The 23,015-nt window shown below is 52.6% G+C and overlaps 4 protein-coding genes across 4 annotated transcripts; 2 read left to right on the top strand and 2 right to left on the bottom strand.

Moving 5' to 3' along the window:
• Positions 1-426: 426 nt before the first annotated feature.
• On the bottom strand, positions 427-2,907 carry LOC126688387 (uncharacterized). The gene is made up of 4 exons (NM_001411626.1): positions 2,572-2,907; positions 1,835-2,075; positions 977-1,097; positions 427-859 (listed from the first exon to the last, which is right to left on the bottom strand). Exons 1-4 carry the CDS (start codon positions 2,763-2,765, stop codon positions 672-674), a joined length of 744 nt encoding a protein of 247 aa, NP_001398555.1. The 5' UTR covers positions 2,766-2,907; the 3' UTR covers positions 427-671.
• A 654-nt stretch (positions 2,908-3,561) lies between these two features.
• On the bottom strand, positions 3,562-7,739 carry LOC100281501 (uncharacterized). The gene is made up of 2 exons (NM_001154419.3): positions 6,615-7,739; positions 3,562-4,956 (listed from the first exon to the last, which is right to left on the bottom strand). Exons 1-2 carry the CDS (start codon positions 6,906-6,908, stop codon positions 4,171-4,173), a joined length of 1,080 nt encoding a protein of 359 aa, NP_001147891.1. The 5' UTR covers positions 6,909-7,739; the 3' UTR covers positions 3,562-4,170.
• Positions 7,740-7,970: 231 nt separating this feature from the next.
• On the top strand, positions 7,971-19,764 carry LOC100283434 (transmembrane BAX inhibitor motif-containing protein 4). The gene is made up of 4 exons (NM_001369663.1): positions 7,971-8,359; positions 8,435-8,548; positions 18,975-19,132; positions 19,272-19,764. The coding sequence occupies exons 1-4, from the start codon at positions 8,107-8,109 to the stop codon at positions 19,476-19,478; spliced, it is 732 nt and encodes a 243-aa protein (NP_001356592.1). The 5' UTR covers positions 7,971-8,106; the 3' UTR covers positions 19,479-19,764.
• A 976-nt stretch (positions 19,765-20,740) lies between these two features.
• Positions 20,741-21,987, top strand: LOC100216630 (Bax inhibitor-1 family protein). The gene is made up of 2 exons (NM_001143043.1): positions 20,741-21,083; positions 21,272-21,987. Exons 1-2 carry the CDS (start codon positions 20,810-20,812, stop codon positions 21,745-21,747), a joined length of 750 nt encoding a protein of 249 aa, NP_001136515.1. The 5' UTR covers positions 20,741-20,809; the 3' UTR covers positions 21,748-21,987.
• Positions 21,988-23,015: the final 1,028 nt, after the last annotated feature.

Below are 23,015 nucleotides of genomic sequence, written 5' to 3'. Positions count from 1 at the left end.
TTGTCGGCGGATGGGATGGGAGCAACAGCAAGAGAAGTGGGTGACGCCATCGTGCGTCCCCTATGCCTGCCGGGAAGAGACGGTGAGATACATACAAAAGGAATGGGCTGCTGGTCGGCCTCTTTCCCTGTCGCAACAGATCCCGTCCACGGCAGTGGCAGCCCAGCCCAGCCCAGACAGCCCATATATACACGGCAGATTATTGGTGCCAACTACCAGGCCCCCAAGCCGATCAAGGGGGAATGTGCAGGCACAGCGAACGCCTGTGGCAGTGGCACACGGTTGCGTGATTCGAGTTCCGGCACTATTTGCGCACAGTAACGCCCGTGTCATGCTTCATTGCTTCTTCTACTAGCCGGTACTGCCTTATCCCTATCCTTCCTCAAGGATGCTCGACTGGCAGCGCATCTGCAGACAGGAAATCATGTGAACTTATTTCCTGATAACAAAGGCAGTAATTCTTGTTACAGTACAGGCGTGCAGCAAAGCAGCAACGGAAATCATGTGAACTTAGAGAGAAATCCGTGTTGATTCATAGAGAACAGTCTATTCATTCAGATAAACACCAGACAGCTAGGGTTTCCATGCGAACAAACACGGGCCACGCCCGTGCGACGCCCTGCTACCTGCGCTCGAACCCGTTCAACACACACAGAGAAAGATAACGAATTTTAGTACTGCGAAGACCAGTCGGCGGCGCTGCCGACCCTTGGGATGGTGGTCTCCTTCCTGGCGCTTGCGTCGACCGTGTACGTCGTGCCGCACACCTCGCCCTTGCTGTCCACCCTCGGCACCGGCTTCACCTCGTGCATGGGGTGCTCGTAGCTCCTCAGCCCTCCGGACGTCGTGAAGAAGAAGCCTGATGCAGTCGAGAGACATCCAAGTCGAAACGCCAGCCAGGCGTCAGCTAGCGCGCGGGCGAGAGCAGAGTGAAGAGTGACGAGAAACACTTCTGTTCGTATATTTTCTTTTTTACCTTTGGGGAACGGGGCACAGGATTTCCCACAGGCACTCTTCACGAGTTCGGCGTCGTCAGAGACCACAAGACGCCCGTCGGTGTCCACGCCCCAGTAGAACGGAACATTTCCATCGGTGTCCTGTTATGAGGTTACGAACACGAGCTGAGCTACCTATCAGTTGCCGGTCAATACCAGTGGTACCATTGTACGTCGTAGCAGTAGCCTGTGATCAGATATATGTCTTCGGGAATAACTGAACAGCTGCATCTGTTCTTTGTAAATGTAGGACGATGACATGAAAATGTTAGGCAGAAGCATCGTCAAGAACCAGCCAATTTAGTGAAATGCAGGTAGATAGTGATGTTGCTGTTCTTGTTGAAGGTGGAAACTCAAAACATTGATAAATGTCACATAGATGATGCTGATCACACGAACAGAATAGGCTGGGGTCTCTAGACTAGTCTAGAAGTGAAGGTCTCATTTTTTTTTACTTGAAAAAAAAGTGACATCACTACTCACTAGATAGGTGTCATAATCCCAATTAGCGGGAATTTGATTCGATTTTATGCTGCCAGTTCTGCACTAGCACCACTATGATCCAATAGTCTGCTGAAAAAATGGCATTGCCACTTCGACCTTAAGCAAAACCTTTAGTTGTCTACTATATATGATGCCGATTCTATGTGCATCCCAAGATGATTTGAGTTCTCATCCACATAGAGCAACCAGAACACCACTATGCACAATCCTTTTTAAAAGGACAACACCACTGAGTCACTGACTAATTTATTGACAAAATGTCTGCTCATAAGATGTTAATAATGAGAATAGCCAAAAAAAAACAATTTGGTACAACATAGGAGTAGTTCACTTACAGCAGCCATGAAGACCGACTTAGTGGAGCAATCATACAGGACAAATGCAAATTTCCCACTTATGTCCCTCACAACCTGATCTGCAGGATAAGGGCCCCTGTCCCTCAAGGTCCTGTAAGCCTCGATGATGATGCTGACCTCATTAGCGCCTTTGCTCAACCCATACTGCTGCTTCAGCACAGCAACGTTCGCAATTGTTCCCTGGAACATGCAGAATACGCCGTCCACCGCGCCAAACAACCTGCAACCATGAACGATTTGGTTGAGAACGAGGTACGGCGTATACCGCTGATCACGCTAGGCTAATGATATAGCAGAGTTGATAGCAACACTCGTTGTAACGGATCTGTACCAGTTCAGCAGTAACCTAACAAGGAAACGGGTCTGGTTCTGGTAATTGCTAGTGTCGGCGTACTGCTAAAGCAACGGCAGGGACGCAGGGTTTGTCGCTTGTTGACTAGTTTCTGAATCCGCGAGAACGCGGATCATATACTATAGAGGTAGAAATGTCTCAATAAATAGTGAAAAAGCTATCAAGTTGTAATTTATAATCTCGCAGGAATGTCAGTTTGTCACGCGAGAGAAAATCAGTAAAACGAGGCTCAGACATCAGAGAGCACACATTCTGCACAGACACCACTACTGCCATGTAGTGTAGTGCATGACCCTCCCAACAGCGACGGGAGGATGATCCTCATCCCTCCACTGAGACAATACAAAAAGCAAGCTCGACTCACCTGGGGAGGAGGGGGTTCTGGTTGCTCGAGGAGTACGCCAGGGCGCCGGACCCGCCAAGGTTGACGGTGACCGCGTCGGGCCGCGCCTCTCTGAACCGGTCCGCGAGGCCCGCCGCGCAGCCGCCCCCCGCGGCGCCCGGCTGCCGCAGCCCCTCCGGGCTCGGCGCCACCGCCCGATCGAACACCGCTAGCATCTCCGCGCAAGGCCCCACCTCCGCCCAGAGCTGCGATGCGATCCGCGCGGTCGCCCTCGCTCTCCTTCGCCTCGTAAGTTCCCGCTGCCACGAGCCGCCGAGCTTGCCAATCGCGACAACACAAGCGTGTCGGGAATCGGGATGATGACGACGACCACGAGCGGATTGGTGGCGGGCTTTATATCGCGGTGGTGCTGGTGCGTGCGCGCGCGCGCGGGGAAGGCCGAAGGCGGGAGAAGGATCGGGACTGATCCACACGGCACGGCACCGCGGGGCCCGCGGCACACCTGTCGCGACCAGTCATCACCGGCCGCCGCGCACTCGTCGGACGCGGAAAGGATAAAGACAAAACGGGTAAAAATAGCATTAGCAATTTCTCTTTTGCTTCTAGATAAGAAATAACCAACTGAATTGATTAGGCTATTCTATTCTCTGTCGAGGCCCATTTCGGAAATGGCCCCAATGTAGACATGTAAGTTATGTCTTCTTGCATAGGTGGTTTTGGTTCTCCATAGATTTTGAAAAGTTGCACACTACACAAAATCCAATACAAATTATATTATCAACTTTTGTTGATATTGTGAGATTCTGGCAAATCCAATATAACATCCAGAATCTGTTTGGCTAATAATGAGATTCTAAGAACGAGGCATGAACCAAACACCACCACAGTAGTACCACTTCAAAGTTTGATGAATAAAAACCATTCAAGTTTGCATGATGAACGTAGGGTCGGTCGAAGGGACTGCTAGCATGAGACAATTCCCTCGAGGGAAAAGTAGCATCAAACAGAATAAGAAGACAGAAGCCTCTAGATTTCAGAAATTGAAAAAAGAACACTTTTGCACGCAAATAGATCCTCGGGCACTGACCGAGCCGGTACATGTGTAAGCTAAAAGGGAAGACAACAAACTTAAATGGGTAAACCAAGACAACGATGGATGCGGCAATACGGCGATGATATGTTATATACAGTGAAATGCCAAATCCCAAAGGGCAATAGCGTTGCACATGATAGGCTACTATGGATCAGCTTTTACATACACAAGCTATCTGGTCTTTCCCTACAATCTCATAGTGGCCCAGTCTGGCAGGTCACTGCGTTGTACCAGCGTTGCGATCTGTTAGAACAAATACACTGATAGCCTGCAGGCAACATAGCATGGTCTCTGCGCAAACAGTTACGAAAACAAACTATAATATCTCTGGATACCACAGGATTATATGAACATCTTGACCCAAATACTTAAATCAGCGTGCTGAACAGACTGTATTAACAACTGGAGACTGCAGTCGACGTGACATTTGGTCGAAGACGATCGAAACAGGTACACCACAGGGGTATAACGAGCATAACTGTAAAGATACTCACAGAGTCACAGCCATTGTGATAGCACAAGAGCGGCTAATGTCTGGGTCCATGTTGTTTCAGTTGAGGCAGGCTAACATCTGGGTCCATGTCCATGTTCATATCATCCTGACCAACAGCATTGCCTGCATCTGCACCAAGTCCCCCCTCGTGCAGAAGGTCCTCCCAGAAATCATCATTTAACTCTCCGCTTGGCCTGCCATTCAGATGCTCAGAACCACCTGAAGAAACACCCTGTCGAACCTCCAATCCCTTCGCCTCAACAGACGAACTCTCCAGATCAGATGGCACACCGTTGGCGAGTGATTCCACCGGCTCCTGCGGTTCAAACACTCCCTGTGGCCCTTGCTCCAGGCTAGAACCAGTGCCCATGCTACCAGCTTCATGTCCCTGGTCAATGCGGCGCCTTCTCTTCTTCGAGATGGCATCCTCGAGCTCCTTCCTCATCTCCCGCTGGGAGATCAGCTGACGCATGAAATCAGGGTTCTGCATGACGCGTGCCATGAATGCCATCATCTGCTGCTGCTTCTGCTCGGTATCTTGTAATTTCTCTTCCATGGCCTGTAGATCTGATCTAGTATTTTGGTGCTCCTGCCTCAGCTTCACTACCTCAGCCATCAAGAGCTGTTTATCCCTCTTCAGCTGATCAATCTCTTCTTCATATCCAAAGTGTCCTACCTCGAGGTAAGAGCCAAGAGATTGTTGATTTGGAGATGAGTGTGGAGGTTTCCGACGCCTAATGTTTTTGAGGAGGTGCCTCTGACCTCTCAGAAACTCCTCATTAGCAAATTCCCATCTGTCAGGATCCACCTTTCTGAAGCCCTGCCAAACCAAATAATCCGCTAATCCAGTCACCAGAAATATCAATCGCCATTTTTCATTGAGGAAGAATTAACTGCTGAAATCATTTCAGATTGGATAAATTACCAAAATGAAGAGGGGTCGTATGAAAAATATAAATTATTTATCTTTCACCAATTGCAGCTCACAACATGTTTCAGTTATAAAACATATTTGCCAATATTCTTCTTCAACCTAATATATTATTTTGACGTGACAAATAGAAAATAAGCCCATCATTAAGATATTATCACGAGGCAAACTACAGGAAGATCACAGATAATTTGAAGAATAAGAATTCATTTGGAAATTGTAGGTGATGACCTGCCTGCCTACAAAATTTGTATAATGCATCAGTTTTAACAAAGTCGAACGATGTTAGCAGACCTTCAATATGGTGTCTGTGCAGTACATATATGATCTCAACAATGACTGAAAGAATGAAATTGGCTGGGGTATGTGAATACCAGGTGCCAGCTTTAAAAGTTTTAGAAGATCAGAAAATCAGATTCTAGGCAATAAAAGTTTCAATATTCGAGCCCGACCACTGCAGCAGGAAAATAAAGTCACCCTTACATTTTTACAGACAGTCAGACACACATGCATTCCAAGTTCCAACAACCTTGAACTAAGGAGCAACAAGCACAAAATAAACAACCTCCCCTGAAGGATGATTCTGCATTATTTTTCTATTATGCAGTGCAGTCCATGGAAGATCTTAAAATATCAGTAGTGTTCTAGATTGTTCGTATTCTTTAGCACTGTGTCTGTGGTTTACTTTAGGGCTTGTTTGGTTAGGAGTGGATTGAGGGATCCACCTCAAACCGAACAAGCCCTTAATGGTTTACCAAACTAGTCAAACATACTCTCTTCTCTACAATTTTTTTGCCAAACAATTATTTGGTCATCTGAGTTTATTTTTTGTTTAAAGGTTTTTACCAAATCTTAGCTGGTACCATCCTACTCCTAAGCACAATAAGTTGTTAAGTTCTGAATCAATATTCAACTGGATCCTGATTACCTTGCTTTGATTACTTCTGCACAAACTTGCAACTTTGCTTTTCCAGCTTCTTCTGGACATTTATAAAGAAAAACATGACACACATGCTATCATGCTAACAATATGGTTTTTCATGGCTAGTTACATATTTTTCTGTGCAACAGAGCGAGCAACCAATTCTCCCAGTTATTAAAAAGTCACGATTTAGAAATGCTGACAGTTCCCAAACACTAAGGTGCTGTTTGGTTCCAAGTAGGGAGTGGCAACACAAATAGAAAGAGTTGCCACCGCTACCTGCTACACTTGTAATGAAAAACGTGATTTGTTTGGTTGCCGCACACGATGAGCGAGCAGAGGAGAAACTGCAACCCGCGAGCAGTGTAAATGGATAAGACCTGGAGATGGAAAGTAACGACCTTTCACACGGCCGCATCATCCCTCCGTGCATGGTTCCACAGCCGCAGAAACAAACACGGAAGAACGGCAACCTACAGTGGTGCAATCGCTTACAGGGTTAAAAACACGAAAACAAACAGTACCTAACTGTAATTCATTCCACAAATAAGGTAGTAGGATTTCAGCACACCTCAACCGCATCATAGAACATGAAACCAAAGCATCTATAGAGTTAACAACTTACATAAGTATTGAGCTGCCGAACAAAGCTGGAGAAGTTGTTGTGCTTGAAGTACCTTGGCAGCAGCACCGTCCCAAAGATATGAGGATCCCAAACTACAAAGCTATTGTTGGCGGCACTCCATGACACAACGGCGTTCGTGGTTGGGTCATCAACCATGTCATACGTCTTGGTAAGGAACGGCGGCGAGCTGCCGTCGTGGAGCACATCCATCGGCCTAGGCTGGCCATTTGCAGCGACTGCTGCTGGCCACCTCTCCACCTTGACAGAATTCAACATCCCGTTCCCGTGGCTCATGGTAGCCCCATCAACAGAGCGAACTTAGAGCCTTATCTCAGCCAGAAGCAGATCTATGCATCAACGATTCGTGACCCCTTTGGGCTCTGCACCAGACACTGGTTTATACTTTATACCTAAGCAAGTTGCTAGTTTGTACTTGCCAACTGCCAAGCCTCAGATACTACAAGAAGACACGGTTCAGGCGTGACAAAAGCAAAGAAGCATGGGCACAAGGACATGGAGCGGGGAAGCAAACAGGCGGCGTAATAAACCCACAGCCCTGCGAGGAACGCTTCGGTTCACCCCATAACGGACCGCGCGCACCTAACAGCTGCTGCAGCAGCAGAATCACTCGCGCAGTGGGCAGAGATCGAAGCGCCCGGACATGTGAGGAGCGCCAAGAGGAAGAAGCCGCGTGACCTCACAGAACCCCTGACGCCGAACCAAAAGGGAGATCTCTTGGAGCAAGCTCATGCACCGATACCAGGAACCAAATCAGGGGGGGCATCGATTTGATTCCGAGCGTGAGGAGGTGGAGCGGAAAGTGCTCGCCGAGCTTTTGACCTACAAACCCGCAAAAGAAAACGCAAACGGACCTAACCTGCTCTACTCCCTCTGCCCCTTCTCCCCTGGAGCGAAACCAGCAGCACGGGCGCCCGCCGCACGGCGCCCCCCGAGACCGAGGTGAGTGGCAGGACGCCGCACCCGCTTTTTGTGAGAGGAAATTAGGGAGGACAAGGGATACGGGAAGAAGCGGTGGTGGGAGTGGGAACGCAAATTGGGAATGGATTCCTCGGGAGCACCTGGACCTGCTGCGACTGCGAGATTTGGTGGGTAGGGACGGGAGAGACTAGAGAGAGAGAGCTCAGAACGAAGATGACGACGCGACGACACGCGTCAGGCTCAAATAGGCAGACAGTGTGATGGCAGTTTGGGTCCACTCACCTGGCGCGGCCCACATGTCTGCACCATGGGCCTAATGCACGCGCTGCATTCGGCCCAATTAGCAATATGCCTTCTCTTCGAAGGCACCCGCATCGAGAAGGTCATCTTCCTCCGTCCAATCCAGGTAGTCCGAGCCAGCGAACCAACTATTCGTTTGCTTTTCGTCTTCGTCCTCTCTTTGCCCAGTTGTCGGTCGCCCGCGCCGTCGTCTCCGCTCCGCCGGCCTTCCTGCGAAACCCTAGCGAGGCGAGCGAGAGAGAAACTAGCGGCCATGTTCGGCTACAGGAAGGCTGACCCGGACCTCGAGGCCGGCGGGTCCTCGCTGCTGTACCCGGGAATGACGGAGAGCCCCGAGCTGCGGTGGGCGTTCGTCCGCAAGATCTACGTCATCCTAGCCGTCCAGCTCGCCATGACGGCCGCGGTCTCCGCCTTCGTCGTCAAGGTGCCCGCCGTCTCCAACTTCTTCGTCTCCTCCAACGCCGGGGTCGCACTCTACATCTTCCTCATCATCCTGCCTTTCCTCGGTAAGCCCGGCTCTCTCATCTTTTGGGGGATTTTTTCCCCGTGAGCTGAAATTGGTTGCAACCTTTTGCGCGCAGTGCTGTGCCCTCTGCGCTACTACCACCAGAAGCATCCGGTCAATCTGCTGCTGCTCGGCCTCTTCACCGTCGCCATCAGCTTTGCCGTCGGCATGACATGCGCTTTCACTAGCGGTAATTTGCTTGCTCTAAGTCATCTTTAGGTGTGATAGCGTGAATGATTTTATGCAGTTTGTCTAATTGAACATCTCAGCACGGTTTTTTGAGTTGGTTGGTGATTGTAGCGAATGGCAGTTTATTTTTGCATTAGGATTCCCCTTCTATTAATGCTCCTTTAACCACGTTGTTGGTATAAATTTTGGAATATTTGATCATTCAGAAACTTTTGGCAAGCCATTCGACAGTAAACCAATCCTGCCTTAACATTAAGATCTGCTCTGTTATCTCCAGCGCCACAAGCCCATAAGCATATAGTTATTAGGGTGGTAATGAGCTCTAAATCTTAAGGATTGGGTCGGTTTAGGATTGGGCTCTATTTCTATTCATTTTTAACTAAAATTAATTAAGGGCCCAAACAAATTGTGAAGAAACATTTGGATCGTGTTCCATTACCACCCCTACATATAGTTGAGCTGATGGAGTCCTTTAACAGCTTGTCAACAAGGATGAAATTGTCTGCAGCCGCGTAGAGTGACTTCTCTCTGCAGTCGGGACATCGGAGACATCCGTTGTGATCCAATGGTGACCTCAACTAAAGCTCATTTAGCAGGCTGGTCCAGTGGCCCATCTCACCGCAAACATTGTGCTTGTCTTTGATCTTTCCACTCAGCCACCATCTCCATCGCTGAAGTCCTAACACGCTCGCCGTCCACTTCTCTCCTTGCCATGTCTCTCGGCTTTCAGCATCCGTCTCCATTTCCTCACGACTCTGTTCCCATCACCTCGGCGCTGGCCTCAAACAGTCCCCATTCCCATCAAATGGTGCAGTTTGCAACCTGCTGAGATTTGATGGCTTTGCAGATGCATGGCATGACAGCTAGTTCTCAACCATGGTGGAAGTACACACAGGCAAAGAGATGCACATAGGGCTGACAATGGGCTATAATTTTTGCACTATAAGATTTAAGGATCGAAGCGGGTTAGGATCGGACTTTATTTCTAGTCATTTTTGAACTATAATTTATTTAGGGCCTTGACATTTTGTGAAGAACTATTTGGATCACGATCCATTATCACCCCTAGATGCACACCTCAACCAGGCATAGAGGCCGCCACGGAAGCGCTTGGTTGTGTGACGGGCTGACGGCGGCATCTGGAATGAGGACATCTGGTTGTAGAGGGAGGGAGGGACGCTGATGCCTGACGCATGAGTTCATGACTCATGAGAGAGGTGGCTTGAAGTCATGCGACGAGGAAGAAAGCAGCGGAGGGGAACAATCGAGCCCCCCATGACGACGGCAAATGAAGGGAAGACCAAGGTGCGCGTGGCTCCCCAGCTCGTGCGTGGATGCAATGTTGTGGGCTTAGTTGGGCCCTCAACTCTGCAACAAAGCCTGATAGATGATTCTATCAAAATTGCCGTTGGGTCACATAATTTGTAGTGTGTTGGGGCGAAGGCAAAGACGCCACCCTTCGCTCGAGGCCTTCGCTGCAGCCGCTGGTCCGACGGAGGCAAAGACTGCTTTATAACACCCTTCGGCACTTATTGCTTTGTCAGGATGCCGGAGGGTCTCAAGAATGCCGGATCCACCTTCTCCAGACTCACCAAAACAGTGCTCGAGGGGCAGGTCGGCAGAAATATATTCACATATGTGGACGACATCGTCGTCGCCAGCAAGAATAAGGAGGACCATCTCGCCGACCTGGCAGAGACATTCGCGAACATGCGAGATGCACGACTCCGCCTAAACCCGGAAAAGTGTGTCTTCAGTGTTCGCCAGGGCAAGATATTGGGCTACCTAGTGTCCCGCCGGGGCATCGAGGCCAACCCAACCAAGATCCAGGCCATCGTCGATATGTCGCCTCCGCAGTCTGCCAGGGACGTCCAGCGCCTGACAGGCAGGATGGCCGCTCTCAACAGATTCATCTCCAAGTCCGCCGAGCGAAGTCTTCCATTCCTCAAAACACTCCGCGGCGCGAAGGACTTCGCTTGGGGACCGGAGCAAGCAGCGGCCTTCGCCTCATTAAAACAGTACCTGGCGGAGCTGGCCATCCTCACAAGCCCAGACTCCTCGCTCCCCTTATTGCTCTATGTCGCGGCTTCGCCGCACGCGGTCAGCGCGGCACTGGTGCAGGAGCAGACAGTCGAGGGCGCAGTCAGACAGTGCCCTGTCTACTATGTCTCCGAAGTCCTGACACCATCCAAATGCAACATGACAGAGCTGGAGAAGATTGCCTACGCAGTTGTTATGTCCTCGCGCAAGCTGCGCCATTATTTTGAAGCATTCAAGGTCCGAGTCACCTCAGACAGGGGACTCGGCGAACTATTCAGGAACCCGGAGGCGTCAGTGAGGATTGCCAAGTGGGCAGCCGAACTCTCCGGCTACCACATCAGCTTCGAGCCCAGGACAGCTATCAAATCGCAAGTCCTGGCAGACTTCGTCGTCGACTGGACTGGGCCAGTAACACAGCCGGACCCATCCACAGAAAAGGTCTGGACTATACATTGCGACGGTGCATGGTGTCATGCGGGGGCAGGCGTCGCTGCAGTCATCACCTCACCAGCCGGAGTCAAACACAGATATGCAGCACGCCTCAGCTTCGCTCTGGAATCCGACAAATGTACAAACAACATCGCAGAGTATGAAGCAGTCATCCTCGGCCTCCGCAAGCTAAGGGCCCTCGGAGTCACCACATGTATCATCAAAACAGACTCCAAGGTAGTTGCCGGTCAGGTCGAAAAAGACTATGCAGCAAAAGACCCCGCGCTCATGCAATACCTCGCGGCTATCCGAAGTCTCGAGAGACAGTTCAAGGGATTCACCCTACAGCATGTGGACAGGGCCAAGAACGAGGAGGCCGATGCATTAGCCAAGGCCGCCGCCAGGGGCGAGCCCCTGCCCTCCGACGTATTCTTTCACACCATCGGCACGCCAGCCGTCCGGAGCCCCGAAGGGCTCCAAATAACTAATGATAGCGAGGGCCACCGTATAGTCAACCTAATCATGACCGAAGACTGGCGGGCCCCAATAACCCTGTTCCTACAGGGATACTATCATCCAACCGACGTCAGTGAGGCGAAGCGCCTCAGACATCGAAGCTGGGACTTCGCACTGATCGAGGGCCAATTATACAAGAAAGGGGTCAGTCAGCCAATGCTTAAATGCGTCACCGAAACCGAAGGCATGCAAATCCTGCGCGAGGTCCACAGTGGCACGTGCGGCTCGCACGCGGGGCCAAGGGCCCTGGCTGCAAAGGTGATCTGACAAGGGTTTTACTGGCCTGCAATGATCTGCGCCGCAAATCGAGTCACAAGGTCCTGCGAAGCCTGCCAGAAATTCTCTCCTCGGTCAGGCAACCCCTCGCAATACACAAAGCTGATTGCCCATACTTGGCCTCTTCAGCGCTGGGGCCTGGACATTGTCGGGCCCTTGCCCACCGCTCAGGGGAACCTTAAGTTCGCCTTCGTAGCCGTCGAATACTTCACCAAGTGGATTGAAGCGAGGGCCGTGTCCACAATCACATCAAAGACTGCCCAAAAATTCTTTTGGCAGAACATTGTTTGCCGCTTCGGAGTACCGTCCGAGCTAACAGTTGACAACGGCAAGCAGTTTGACAGTCAAGATTTCAAGGATTTTTGTTTTTCCATCGGCACCAAGCTTGCCTTCGCGTCAGTCTATCATCCGCAGTCCAACGGGGTCGTGGAGCGTGCCAATGGGAAAATCTTCACAGCTGTCAAGAAAATGCTCCTCGATGAAAAAAAAGGCAGATGGACCGACTTGTTACCGGAAGCAGTCTGGGCGCTAAACACAACCGAGTGCAAGGCGACCGGGTTCACTCCTTTCCGCCTTCTATACGGATCGGAAGCGATGACCCCGCAAGAAATAAAGCATGGGTCTCCGCGCACAGCTCCGTCAGCCGCCCCTGACGTGGATGAGCCAACCTCCAAAGACCTCATCGACGGAGACCGGGTCTTCGCCCTGCAGGCCTTAAACAAATACCAAGCCCAGACCAAAGCATGGCGCGACCGCGCAGTCATTCCAAGGGAGTTCAGCGCGGGGGACCTCGTACTCATCCGAACAGCTCGGACGGAGTCCAAGGGCAAGTTGGAGCCCAAGTGGGAGGGCCCCTTCATAGTCAAAACAAAAGCTTCCCCCAGCGCTTACAGGCTCACAACGCCAGATGGCGAGGACCTGGAGCACTCCTGGAATATCGACAACCTTCGTAAATTTTTTGTTTAAAACTTAGGGCCGAGTTCGCCCTTGTAATTCACCACAAACAATCTTGTATCGGCCCGCACTCTTTTCCTCCCGGGGGGTGAGGTTTTTAACGAGGCGGAGCCATGTAATATATGTGAGAAAAATCCCCCGCAAAAGCATGTGTCGAAAAAAGACCGCGACAACGGTCTTCGGCATTCGACCAATTCGAAGTCACCGCGAGGCTAAGCGCTAGCCACCCTCGCGTGCGACCAATCCGCGCAGAAGTCGCCTAAGGGTGCAGCCGGACTTAGCACAACAAGTGCGCAAAAATCCGAAGTCTATCGCGAAGACTATCCGCGCAGAAGTCGCCTAAGGGTGCAGCCAGACTTAGCACAACAAGTGCGCAAAATCCGAAGTCTATCGCGAAGACTATCCGCGCAGAAGTCGCCTAAGGGTGCAGCCGGACTTAGCACAACAAGTGCGCAAAATCCGAAGTCTATCGCGAAGACTATCCGCGCAGAAGTCGCCTAAGGGTGCAGCCGGACTTAGCACAACAAGTGCGCAAAAATCCGAAGTCTATCGCGAAGGCTATCCGCGCAGAAGTCGCCTAAGGGTGCAGCCGGACTAAGCACAACAAGTGCGCAAAAATCCGAAGTCTATCGCAAGAGCCGCCCAAGGGCGCAGCCGACCCAGTACAACAAAAGCAGAAACGACAGCAAGACCAACTATAGTCATATTGGCACAACATAATCAATCACACCAGACAAAGTACACAGCGCCCTCGCAGGCACAGGCACGCGAGGGCACACAACTCCATTTTACAAGCCCTTACACACACACAAGCGAGGGCACCACGCCCTACATCGGCTCAACCTTAGGAATAATCCCCATCTCTCTATAATTAAATAACATTATCCTAAGCTCCTCACCCGCAAAAAGGCTTCGCAGCTCCCCTTCCCCTACACCCGAGGCGGCCGGCAAAGACAGCAGCTCCTGCCGACCAGCTCTACTAACGCGAAGCCGAGCCCCTTCCTCCGCACTAATCCTACGCTTTGCAACCGCCCTTCGTCGTCGGTGCCCGGTGCTAGGACCGGGCACGCCTGGCGCGTCCGCAGCATGCGGTGTAGCCTCCGCCGCAGCCACGTCCAAGGCCGCAAAATAATCCAAGTCCCCCTCCGACGACTCCTCAGTCCACTCAACCGAGCTCCCAGAGTCAGTAAAATCAAAAGACTCAGAAACAGACCCACCACATTCATTTCCATCTTCCGCGGTCGAAGCCGCCAAAAACTCAGCAGTAGCAGTTGCGTGCGCAGGCCCAAAATCTTGAACCTGCGCAGCAACCAAAATTCAGTACAACATCCAAAAATTCCTCAACCCTAAACACCACCTATGCCACCTGCGAAGGCCCTGCCGCTGCGGGAGCCTCCGCCGCTGCCTCCGCCCCCACCCCCGCTGGATCTTCAGCGCTCGGCACAGCAGCTGCGGGGGCATCGGGCGCGCCTTCGGCCACCTTTGGGGGAAGGTCTTCGCCGGCCGCAGCAGTTGCAGGGGCGCCTGGCGCATCTTCCGCAGTCTCCGGGGTCGGTCCCGGGGCGACTCCAGTCGCGGCCTCCGCAGGGGTCGTCTCCGGCTCAGGCAGCACGCTGTTCAGCGCCCCGAGGTCGTCCACCCGCTCGCCGCGCTCCGCCTAAGACAAAACGCACAAAAAAATCAGCAAACACACGCACAGACCGCATCCAGCAAACGCCACGCAAACGACAACGTTACCTGAGCCCTCGCAGCCTCGGCCCGCGCCCGGACCACCTCACGACCGTATGAACCCCACATCCGGTCATAGAGGGCCCCGGCGGACTCCTTCACCACGGGGTCTTCGACCTCAAAGATATCTCGCCCAAAATCCTCATCCACCTGGTCGAGGGCCTCAAAGTGCCGGCAGCCTTCGCGAGAGAGCGCGTTCATCGCTGCCTCGCAGGTGACCAGGGAGGTGAACGACATCAACCCCGCCAAGACAGTGGGGAGCTCCTGCAGTTCCTCCTGCACCCATTCCAGACAGCGAAGTCCGGCCTCTCGCTCCGGCACCTCGAAGTCACCCGTCCGCACACCCAGCTCGCGATATGAAGTCATGAGCTGCGTGCGCGTCCGCTCGGCCTCCGCTCGCGCCGCGGCCTCGGCCCCCTCCGCGCGGCTCTCCAGGGCAGTAAGCCGCCGCTGCAGCTCTCTGGCGAGCTCCTTGGCGATATTGCCTTCCGCCCGCGCCAGCCTGGCCTCCGCCTGCGCAGCCTGCTCTTTGGCGATGGCTTCGTTGGCCTCCCTCCTCTCCCCCGCCAGCTGGCGCCGGAGGTCAGCTTTCTCCTTCTCGAGGGCGGCCACCTTCTCCGCCAGTTTGCGGCACTTGCTGTCGGAGGCCGACTTCTCACGGACAGCGTCCGCATGTTGCGTCCGAAGTCTCTCGACCTCGGCAGACAACGCTGCCGTAAGGGCCCCCGACGCAGTGCGGCTGGTGAAGTCAGCCACCTGCAGAACACACGTAAGGTCCGTGTAAAAAAAAATGTATAGCTCGGCGGACCTGACTCAGCGCCTCCGTCGCACGACTCAGCGCCTCCGTCGCTCCCTTCAGCCGGCGGGTCGCCACGCCCGCCTCGTCTCTGACCAGCGCGAGGGCAGACACCTCGCCTCCAGCGCCAAGGGTCTCTACCCCCGCCTTCGGCGCTGGCGCAGCCGTCGCGATCGCCGCTCCAGGCACCACTAGAGCAAGCGGGCCCTCGTCCGACCCTGCAACGCGTCAACAAATTAAAAAAGAAAAAAAATGTATGTATACATATTTATATAGACTTACCCCCAAGATAATCCTCCACATTAATCTCGGTGCCGAAGTCGGCAACGCGTTTGCCAGACGGCGGTAACGATCGGGCCGCCTTCGCAGCCTCCGCCACTCCGCTGACGGACGGCACCACCTTCGACAGCTTGGGGCCTCCGGCGCCCACCGTCGCCTCCGGCGCCTTGCCAGGCGCGGAGGCGCCCACCCTCGCCGGCAGCGGCGGCTTGCCTCCGCCGGAGGCCTCAGCCTTCGCCGTTCCCCGCTGCCTTTTCGGCCGAGCTTCGTGAACCCTCACGGTCGCCTGGCGTTTTCGCACCGCCCCTTGGCGATCCTTGTCCATCACTGCCCACACAACATGACCGATATTTCGCCCATAAGGAAAAACTTTCCACCGATGAACCATACGAGATGTAAAACAGTCCTCCTCATCCGCCCAGGGGATAGAAATGTCTTTAGGCCAACAACCCCCGGTAACCCTCAGCATCCGAGCCGAAGACTCCCGGAGCTCGGGCGAAGACATCCTCTCCCCCGGGGCCGCACACGTCCTCATTAACTCTCTAGCGAAACTATCAGACACCCCAAGCCTTCCCATCGCAGTACCTAATTTTCTCTTTTTCGAGGAGGCGGCGGCCGCCAGCGCAGGGTCGCCTCCAGTCTCCACCGCCGGTTTCTTCCCACGGCGGTCGGCTTCGTCTTGACCAGGGTAGCCGTCGTACGGCAGTTGATTTAATTCGAAGACCCTGTTCAAACGATCGTTTGACCCGCGGATATCAAAATTGCGCTGGCCTTCCGTCCTCGGCACGTAACGCCCCACGAGTCGCACCGCCAAGTCCTCTGCATCACGCACAAAGGCGGCCGGGTCACGGTTCCGCAAATTCAGTGCGAAGGCAGGACTTCGCACCTCCCTTCCTCCGTGAAAGGGCATCTGGCGAGGGCATACTTCGCCCAGCGCCCAGCCGCGCGCCAAGGGCCAGACCCCGTACGCCGCAAACTCTTCAACCAAATCATGACCGCTGCTCTGACCGGCGGCGCACAGAAGGGCCCCTTCGTCTGCATCCTCTTCTGCCACTTCAAAAGGCGGATACGCAGAGTAATAGTGAGAGCACATTTCGGACACGGGGAGCCCTTGATGGCCTTCGACAGTAGCCTCAGCAACATAAAACCAGAATTCATTCCAATTGCCCCACTTGTTGCGGGCGCACGGGACCAACTCCACTACTGGCATTGTGGTCTTGCCGGTCTTCGGCGTGAAAGTGCATGACCCGAACTGGGCAACTCCGTCCTCAACCACCCTTTTCTGCCAATGCAAACAATAATTCTTCGCAAAAACTTCAACTGACGGCTGCCCGCCGTACGAAGTCGTCGCCCAGACATACTTCGCCAGCGCCACTATGGCGTTCGGTGTCAGCTGATGTATTTGAACGCTGAATCTACGCAGGACTTCGCCGACAAACTGGTGCGCAGGCAAGCGGAGTCCGGCGACGAAGAACGCCTCGAAAACAACCAACTCGCCCTCCGGCTCGGGGACTTCCTCCGTCCCCGGAGCACGAGCGACTCCGCCGCCAAAGTAGCCCAACCGCTGCATATCTTCAATACGGGCTGACGTCATCCGTGACACACCAAATTCAACAGAGTCGCCGGCGCGCAACTCCTCCACCATCACGTTGCTCAACGTCTCCTCAGACGAGGCGGCGGCCGGCGGCGTGGCGTCGGCGGGAGAAGAAGAGGATGGCATTGCTACGTACCGTCGGCGGCGGCGGGCGGTCTGCTTCACTCGAGCCAGAACGCCGGCGAGCAAAGGGAGCAGCGGAGGAAAAGGAGCAGCAAGACGGCGGGCGGCTAGGGTTTTACGGAGCGCGGAAGGCAAAGTTCAAACAGCGCCGCCCCCGCCCCCTTTTATAGGCAGGGCGCGGCTCTTCGGGAAACCCGCAATCCGACAGGCCGCGACGCTTCGGGAAACCCGCAATCCAACAGTACGCCGTCCATCAACGGTCACATCAAAAACCCCCGCGGAACCACTTCGAGCGAGGGCAGCGTCTCCGCCATCTAGCGACGTCTTCGGCACCAGGTGACTTTGTCGAACTGGTCCCTCGGAGGGCAAATGTTGGGGCGAAGGCAAAGACGCCACCCTTCGCTCGAGGCCTTCGCTGCAGCCGCTGGTCCGACGGAGACAAAGCGGGCAGGGACACCCTTCGCAGGACTCGGCACTTTGACGAAGGCCTGCGGCGACGTCCTCCCACGGCGCGGCCTCGTTCAACCCCAAGGCCCACATGTGATCTGGCCCATCGTAACGGGCCCCGCGTGGCCGCCTCTGTATTACGGGCCTAACTTGTAAAGGCATACTTGTAATTACAGCTTGTAACCCTGCTTTATGGGAATATTCCGGGGATAAACTAGGCGTCTGAGGGCACATGCGTCATTAACACAAGACGCTGGGCACTCAGATACCTATAAATACCCCCGCACAGTGCCCGTGAGAGGCGAGATTAACAGAGCTATTGCCCCCGTGCACGTAACCCTGTTGTCGCCACTGTTCACCCTTGTTGGCCTACTTGCAGCAGAGAGCAAGTTCCAACATAGTGGACTGTAGATAACTCTGCAGATTGCCGGACTGTAGAGAGACATCGGCCTGAGCGAAGTTAGAGGATTTGATCCCTATCAACATCGATTTTAGCCAAAAGAATGTGATGTGCCACAATACCTGCATAAGTGTATTTCAACCGAAGTCTCCCCATTCATAGATCTGTATTTAGATTACAAGTTCCAATGTCTTTAGCGCATATGCTTTAGATCAACCTGCACAAATTTTGAACAAACATGGTACTATTTGGCCCTCTCCATTATTGTGATGATAACTGCATGTGTTTGTGGCTTAATCTCCAAACTTTAGGTGTAAGCATCTCTGTAATCTGCTCATCCAACAAAGAGACATTTGGTACGTTGCTCCATCTGTAGGTTTGATGCCTATTAGCTTGTATTTTTTTAGCAAAACCATCATTGGGTTTCTCCCTTTTACTAGTTTGTATTTTTTGATCTCGCATCATCCGGTAGAATCTTAGAAGGTGGGGCTTGTTTGGTCTTTTTTATATTAGAGTTGCATATCCTCCGTTTGTTTCTGCTTCTGTAGGACTTTTGTGAACATGACATTTGAACTCCATGTGGCCATTGTTACAAACTTTCCATGGGACACTTTGAATGGCCATAGGGTCCTAAACTTTGAATGGCCCTCTGGTATATTGCAGAAGTATGCAATGAGATCAGTTCCATTCATGGCAATTTACTTCGTCTACTGACTGGAATTCTACCATCTGTGATTGTAATTTGCTTTGCTGATGTCCCCATTTCAAACATGTGTAATTTGTATCAACTAGGATTTTGTTCGTTCTCTATGAAGAAGTTGATTGTCTGTTTGTTATGCATACAGGAAAAATCATTTTGGAGGCTGCCATTCTTACAGCAGTGGTGGTGATCAGCTTAACTGCGTACACTTTCTGGGCTGCAAAGAGGGGTCATGATTTCAACTTCCTCGGTCCCTTCCTATTTGCTGCTATCATGGTGCTCATGGTGTTTTCACTAATCCAGGTTGGATGGATCTACCTTGACTCCCATTAAGTATTTATATATATCTTTTATTAAGACATGTTTTTACTGTGGTGGACTTCAAATGCTTATTTGCTTATGCTGAGTTATGCATCATACTTATAGAGATATTGCTGTGCAGATCTTTTTCCCGCTGGGTAAGATATCTGTGATGATATACGGTGGGTTGGCATCGCTTATCTTCTGTGGATACATCATCTATGACACGGACAATGTCATCAAGCGCTACACCTACGATGAATACATATGGGCTGCTGTTTCACTCTACCTTGACGTCATCAACCTGTTCCTGTCTCTGCTGCAGCTGCTGAGGGCAGCCGATAGCTGAGCTCGTCAAGCTTTCACTTCGATCTTGTTCTCACATACATCTGTGTATATCACAAACTCTGTAATGGTCATGGATACTCCAATTTATAACTATACTCTGTCGGTGTTACCTTGGTTCAAATGGTATGTCTGGCTTTAACGGATACCCATGAGAGTTTTAAGAGCGCGGTCAATAGCTCAGCTGCTTACAAACGAGCTTGGATAAAAATCATAAGCTGTGCAGTAACAGTACATCTGTACTTGTCTTGATCAATTATTTGCAATAATTATTTATGATTTTGCACCATGAGGTATCTGACCAGCACAAGTGGTGCTGTTTCCTATTGTACTAAGCTACATACCATGCTTTTATACCATGGTTTTTTTTTGGATTCATCAGAGTTAGCATCCAGTTGGACGAGAATTTCAAGAATAACAATCTTTATAGGAAGAATGGAGGAGAATTTGAAGAGTAATAAGCAATATCTCCTCAAGTACATGGAGCAGAAGGTTCCCATCACCTCAGAAGCTACTCAAATCAAACTTTAGAGCTGGCCCAATCTAGGACTTCTGTTAGAAGTGGATCGAGGGAATTAAATCCTTTGCTAATTAAAATTAAATAGAAAGAGATTTAATCCTTCTTAATGCTCTTCAATCCAACCTGATTCAGGTTATCCCGGTATTAAGGGCAAAAGGTTGGAAGTTCACTAAAATGGCATAGCTTAGTTTGTTGGAATCGTTATCTATCACACATGTTTCTCTGCTTCATGAGGAACCGTGACACCTTGTTGCCTGTCCTTGCAATGTAACAAGGTGTTTGGTTTAAAGAATAAACTAGTTTATCATCTTCTCGCTCCTTTTTTTTATTTGGTTTGTGGAATGAAATAAATTGATCCATCGTCACTTCATTTTTCATAATTAGTTAATATTAACACGAGAAATATGGTCTTCCCATAAACTTTTAGAAATAAACCCAATTTATAATACATCACTTCAACTTGATTGATTCTTTAAACCAAACACCCAATAAATAAACGACAAGGGTTGTAATTAAATTTTGCACATGATTAATTAACTGAAAGCTATTAGTACAATTTAAGCGCGCCAAGAATAGAAGGCCTCCTGCAGCTGCCGCCATGGCGGGGCACCATCTTTCTCCACCGTCCAAAAAAAGGGTCCCGACGATACGCCTAATAAACATCCCTCCCCAGCGCAGCGCGCAGCGCAGCCCACCTATCAATAACCGACGAGCGAGGCGCGAGAACCGACTTGCCACCGGCTGCTCGCCGTCTCTCTCTCTCCCTCGGGGCGCGCGCGCGGGAGACAGGCCAACCGATCGTCCGGCGGCCAGCCATGGGCAAGCACGGGCACGGCAAGTGCCACGACGTGGAGGCGTGCTACCCGCCGGGGGCAGCGGGCGGCGGCAAGTACCCGTACATGACGGAGAATCCGCAGCTGCGGTGGGCCTTCATCCGCAAGGTGTACGTGATCGTGTGCCTGCAGCTGCTGCTGACGGTGGCCGTCGCCGCGACGGTGAACCTGGTGCGCGCCATCGGGGACTTCTTCCTCTCCCGCACCATGGGCGCCATGTTCGCCATCATCGGCGTCATCGTCGCCCCCATCCTCGGTGCGTCCGCGTATATACGCGTGCCTCTTCTTCCTCGTGTCGTGTCTCTCACCTGCACTGCACGCACGAACGTATACATGTCCCTTCAATCATCATTCATTCATTCACATGGACCATCGTCGCTGCTCTCGGTGTGCGTTTTTGTTTTTGCAAAAAAAAAAAAAACAAAACAAAACAAAAAAATGCAGTGATGATCCCGATGATCATTTACCGGAAGCGGCACCCGGTGAACCTCGCGCTCCTGGCGCTCTTCACCGTCTGCATCAGCTTCGCCGTGGGGCTGAGCTGCCTGACGGCGAACGGGCCAGTGATACTGGAGGCGGTGGTGATCACGATGGTGGTGGTGCTGGGGCTCACCTTCTACACCTTCTGGGCGGCGAAGAGGGGCTACGAGTTCGAGTTCCTGGGGCCGTTCCTGGTGTCCGCCTGCCTCATCCTCATGCTCTTCTCCCTCCTGCGGATCATCTTCCCGCTGGGCAGGACGGGGACCATGGTGTACGGCTGCATCGCCGCGCTCGTCTTCTCCGGCTTCATCATCTACGACACCGACAACCTCATCAGGGTCTACTCCTACGACGAGTACGTCGCCGCCGCCATCGAGCTCTACCTCGACATCATCAACCTCTTCCAGGCCATCCTAGCGGTGCTCGAAGGCGTCGACTGATAGGGTCATATATATAACACGGCCGGCTGAGGCTCATGGGCTGTGAGCATATATACATAGGATCATATATATGCAATCTATACATGAGCTACCACTACCACTACCGAGAGATGGGTTCCAAGCTTGCTGGGCAATCTGTAATCCATAGACGATAGATAGGGTCGAACGGCACCGCCGTGATTGAACATTATTGCTACAACGAAACATTGCAAATGCAATTCATTATCTTCTCTTGCAACTAAAACATGTCCAGAGCTCGATCTCCTGCGTATTGTCTGTTTAGTTAGTTTGAGTTGTGTTTGTTTTGGCAGCCTTCTCTGCATTGGAGTACGGTGAAGTTCTTTATATAGATGGTCAAACGGGCGGCTCGGCCTGACCTGGCACTGGCACGGCCAGACACGGCACGATAAGGGTACGACCCTGTCGGGACCATAATTAGGGGTACCCCCAAGACTCCTAATCTCAGCTGGTAACCTCCATCAGCACAAAGTTGCAAAGGCCTGATAGGTGCGATTAAGCCAAGGCTCGGTCCACTCAAGGGACACGACCTCGCCTCACCCGAGCCCAGCCTCGGGCAAGGGCAGCCGACCCCGGAAGATTCACGTCTCGCCCGAGGACCCCCTCAAGCGACGGACACACCTTCGGCTCGCCCGAGACCCAGTCTTCGCCAAGAAGCAACCTTGGCCAGATCGCCACACCGACCGACCGAATCGCATGAGCATTTAATGCAAGGATGACCTGACACCTTATCCTGTCACGCGCCCTTCAGTCGACAGAGCCGAAAGTGACCGCAGTCACTTCGCTGCTCCACTGACCGGCCTGACAAGAAGACAACGCCGTCTGCGTCGCTCCGACTGCTGTGCCACTCGACAGAGTGAGGCTGACAGCAGCCAAGTCCGGCCTCGGGCGCCATAGGAAACTCCGCCTCGCCCGACCCCAGGGCTCGGACTCGGGCTCGGCCCCGGAAGACGACGAACTCCGCTTCGCCCGACCCCAGGGCTCGGACTCGGGCTCGGCCCCGGAAGACGACGAACTCCGCCTCGCCCGACCCGAGGGCTCGGACTCGGGCTCGGCCCCGGAAGACGACGAACTCCGCTTCGCTCGACCCCAGGGCTCGGACTCGGGCTCGGCCCCGGAAGACGACGAACTCCGCCTTGCCCGACCCCAGGGCTCGGACTCAGGCTCGGCCCCAGAAGACGACGAACTCCGCCCGGCCCCGGAAGACGACGAACTCCGCCTCGCCCGACCCCAGAGCTCGGACTCGGGCT

Source organism: Zea mays, chromosome 1 (genome assembly GCF_902167145.1).
Source record: "Zea mays cultivar B73 chromosome 1, Zm-B73-REFERENCE-NAM-5.0, whole genome shotgun sequence".
Taxonomy (NCBI): domain Eukaryota; kingdom Viridiplantae; phylum Streptophyta; class Magnoliopsida; order Poales; family Poaceae; genus Zea; species Zea mays.
The sequence above is the reverse complement of the archived record's forward strand: the minus strand, read 5'-3'. Positions and strand labels throughout refer to the sequence as shown.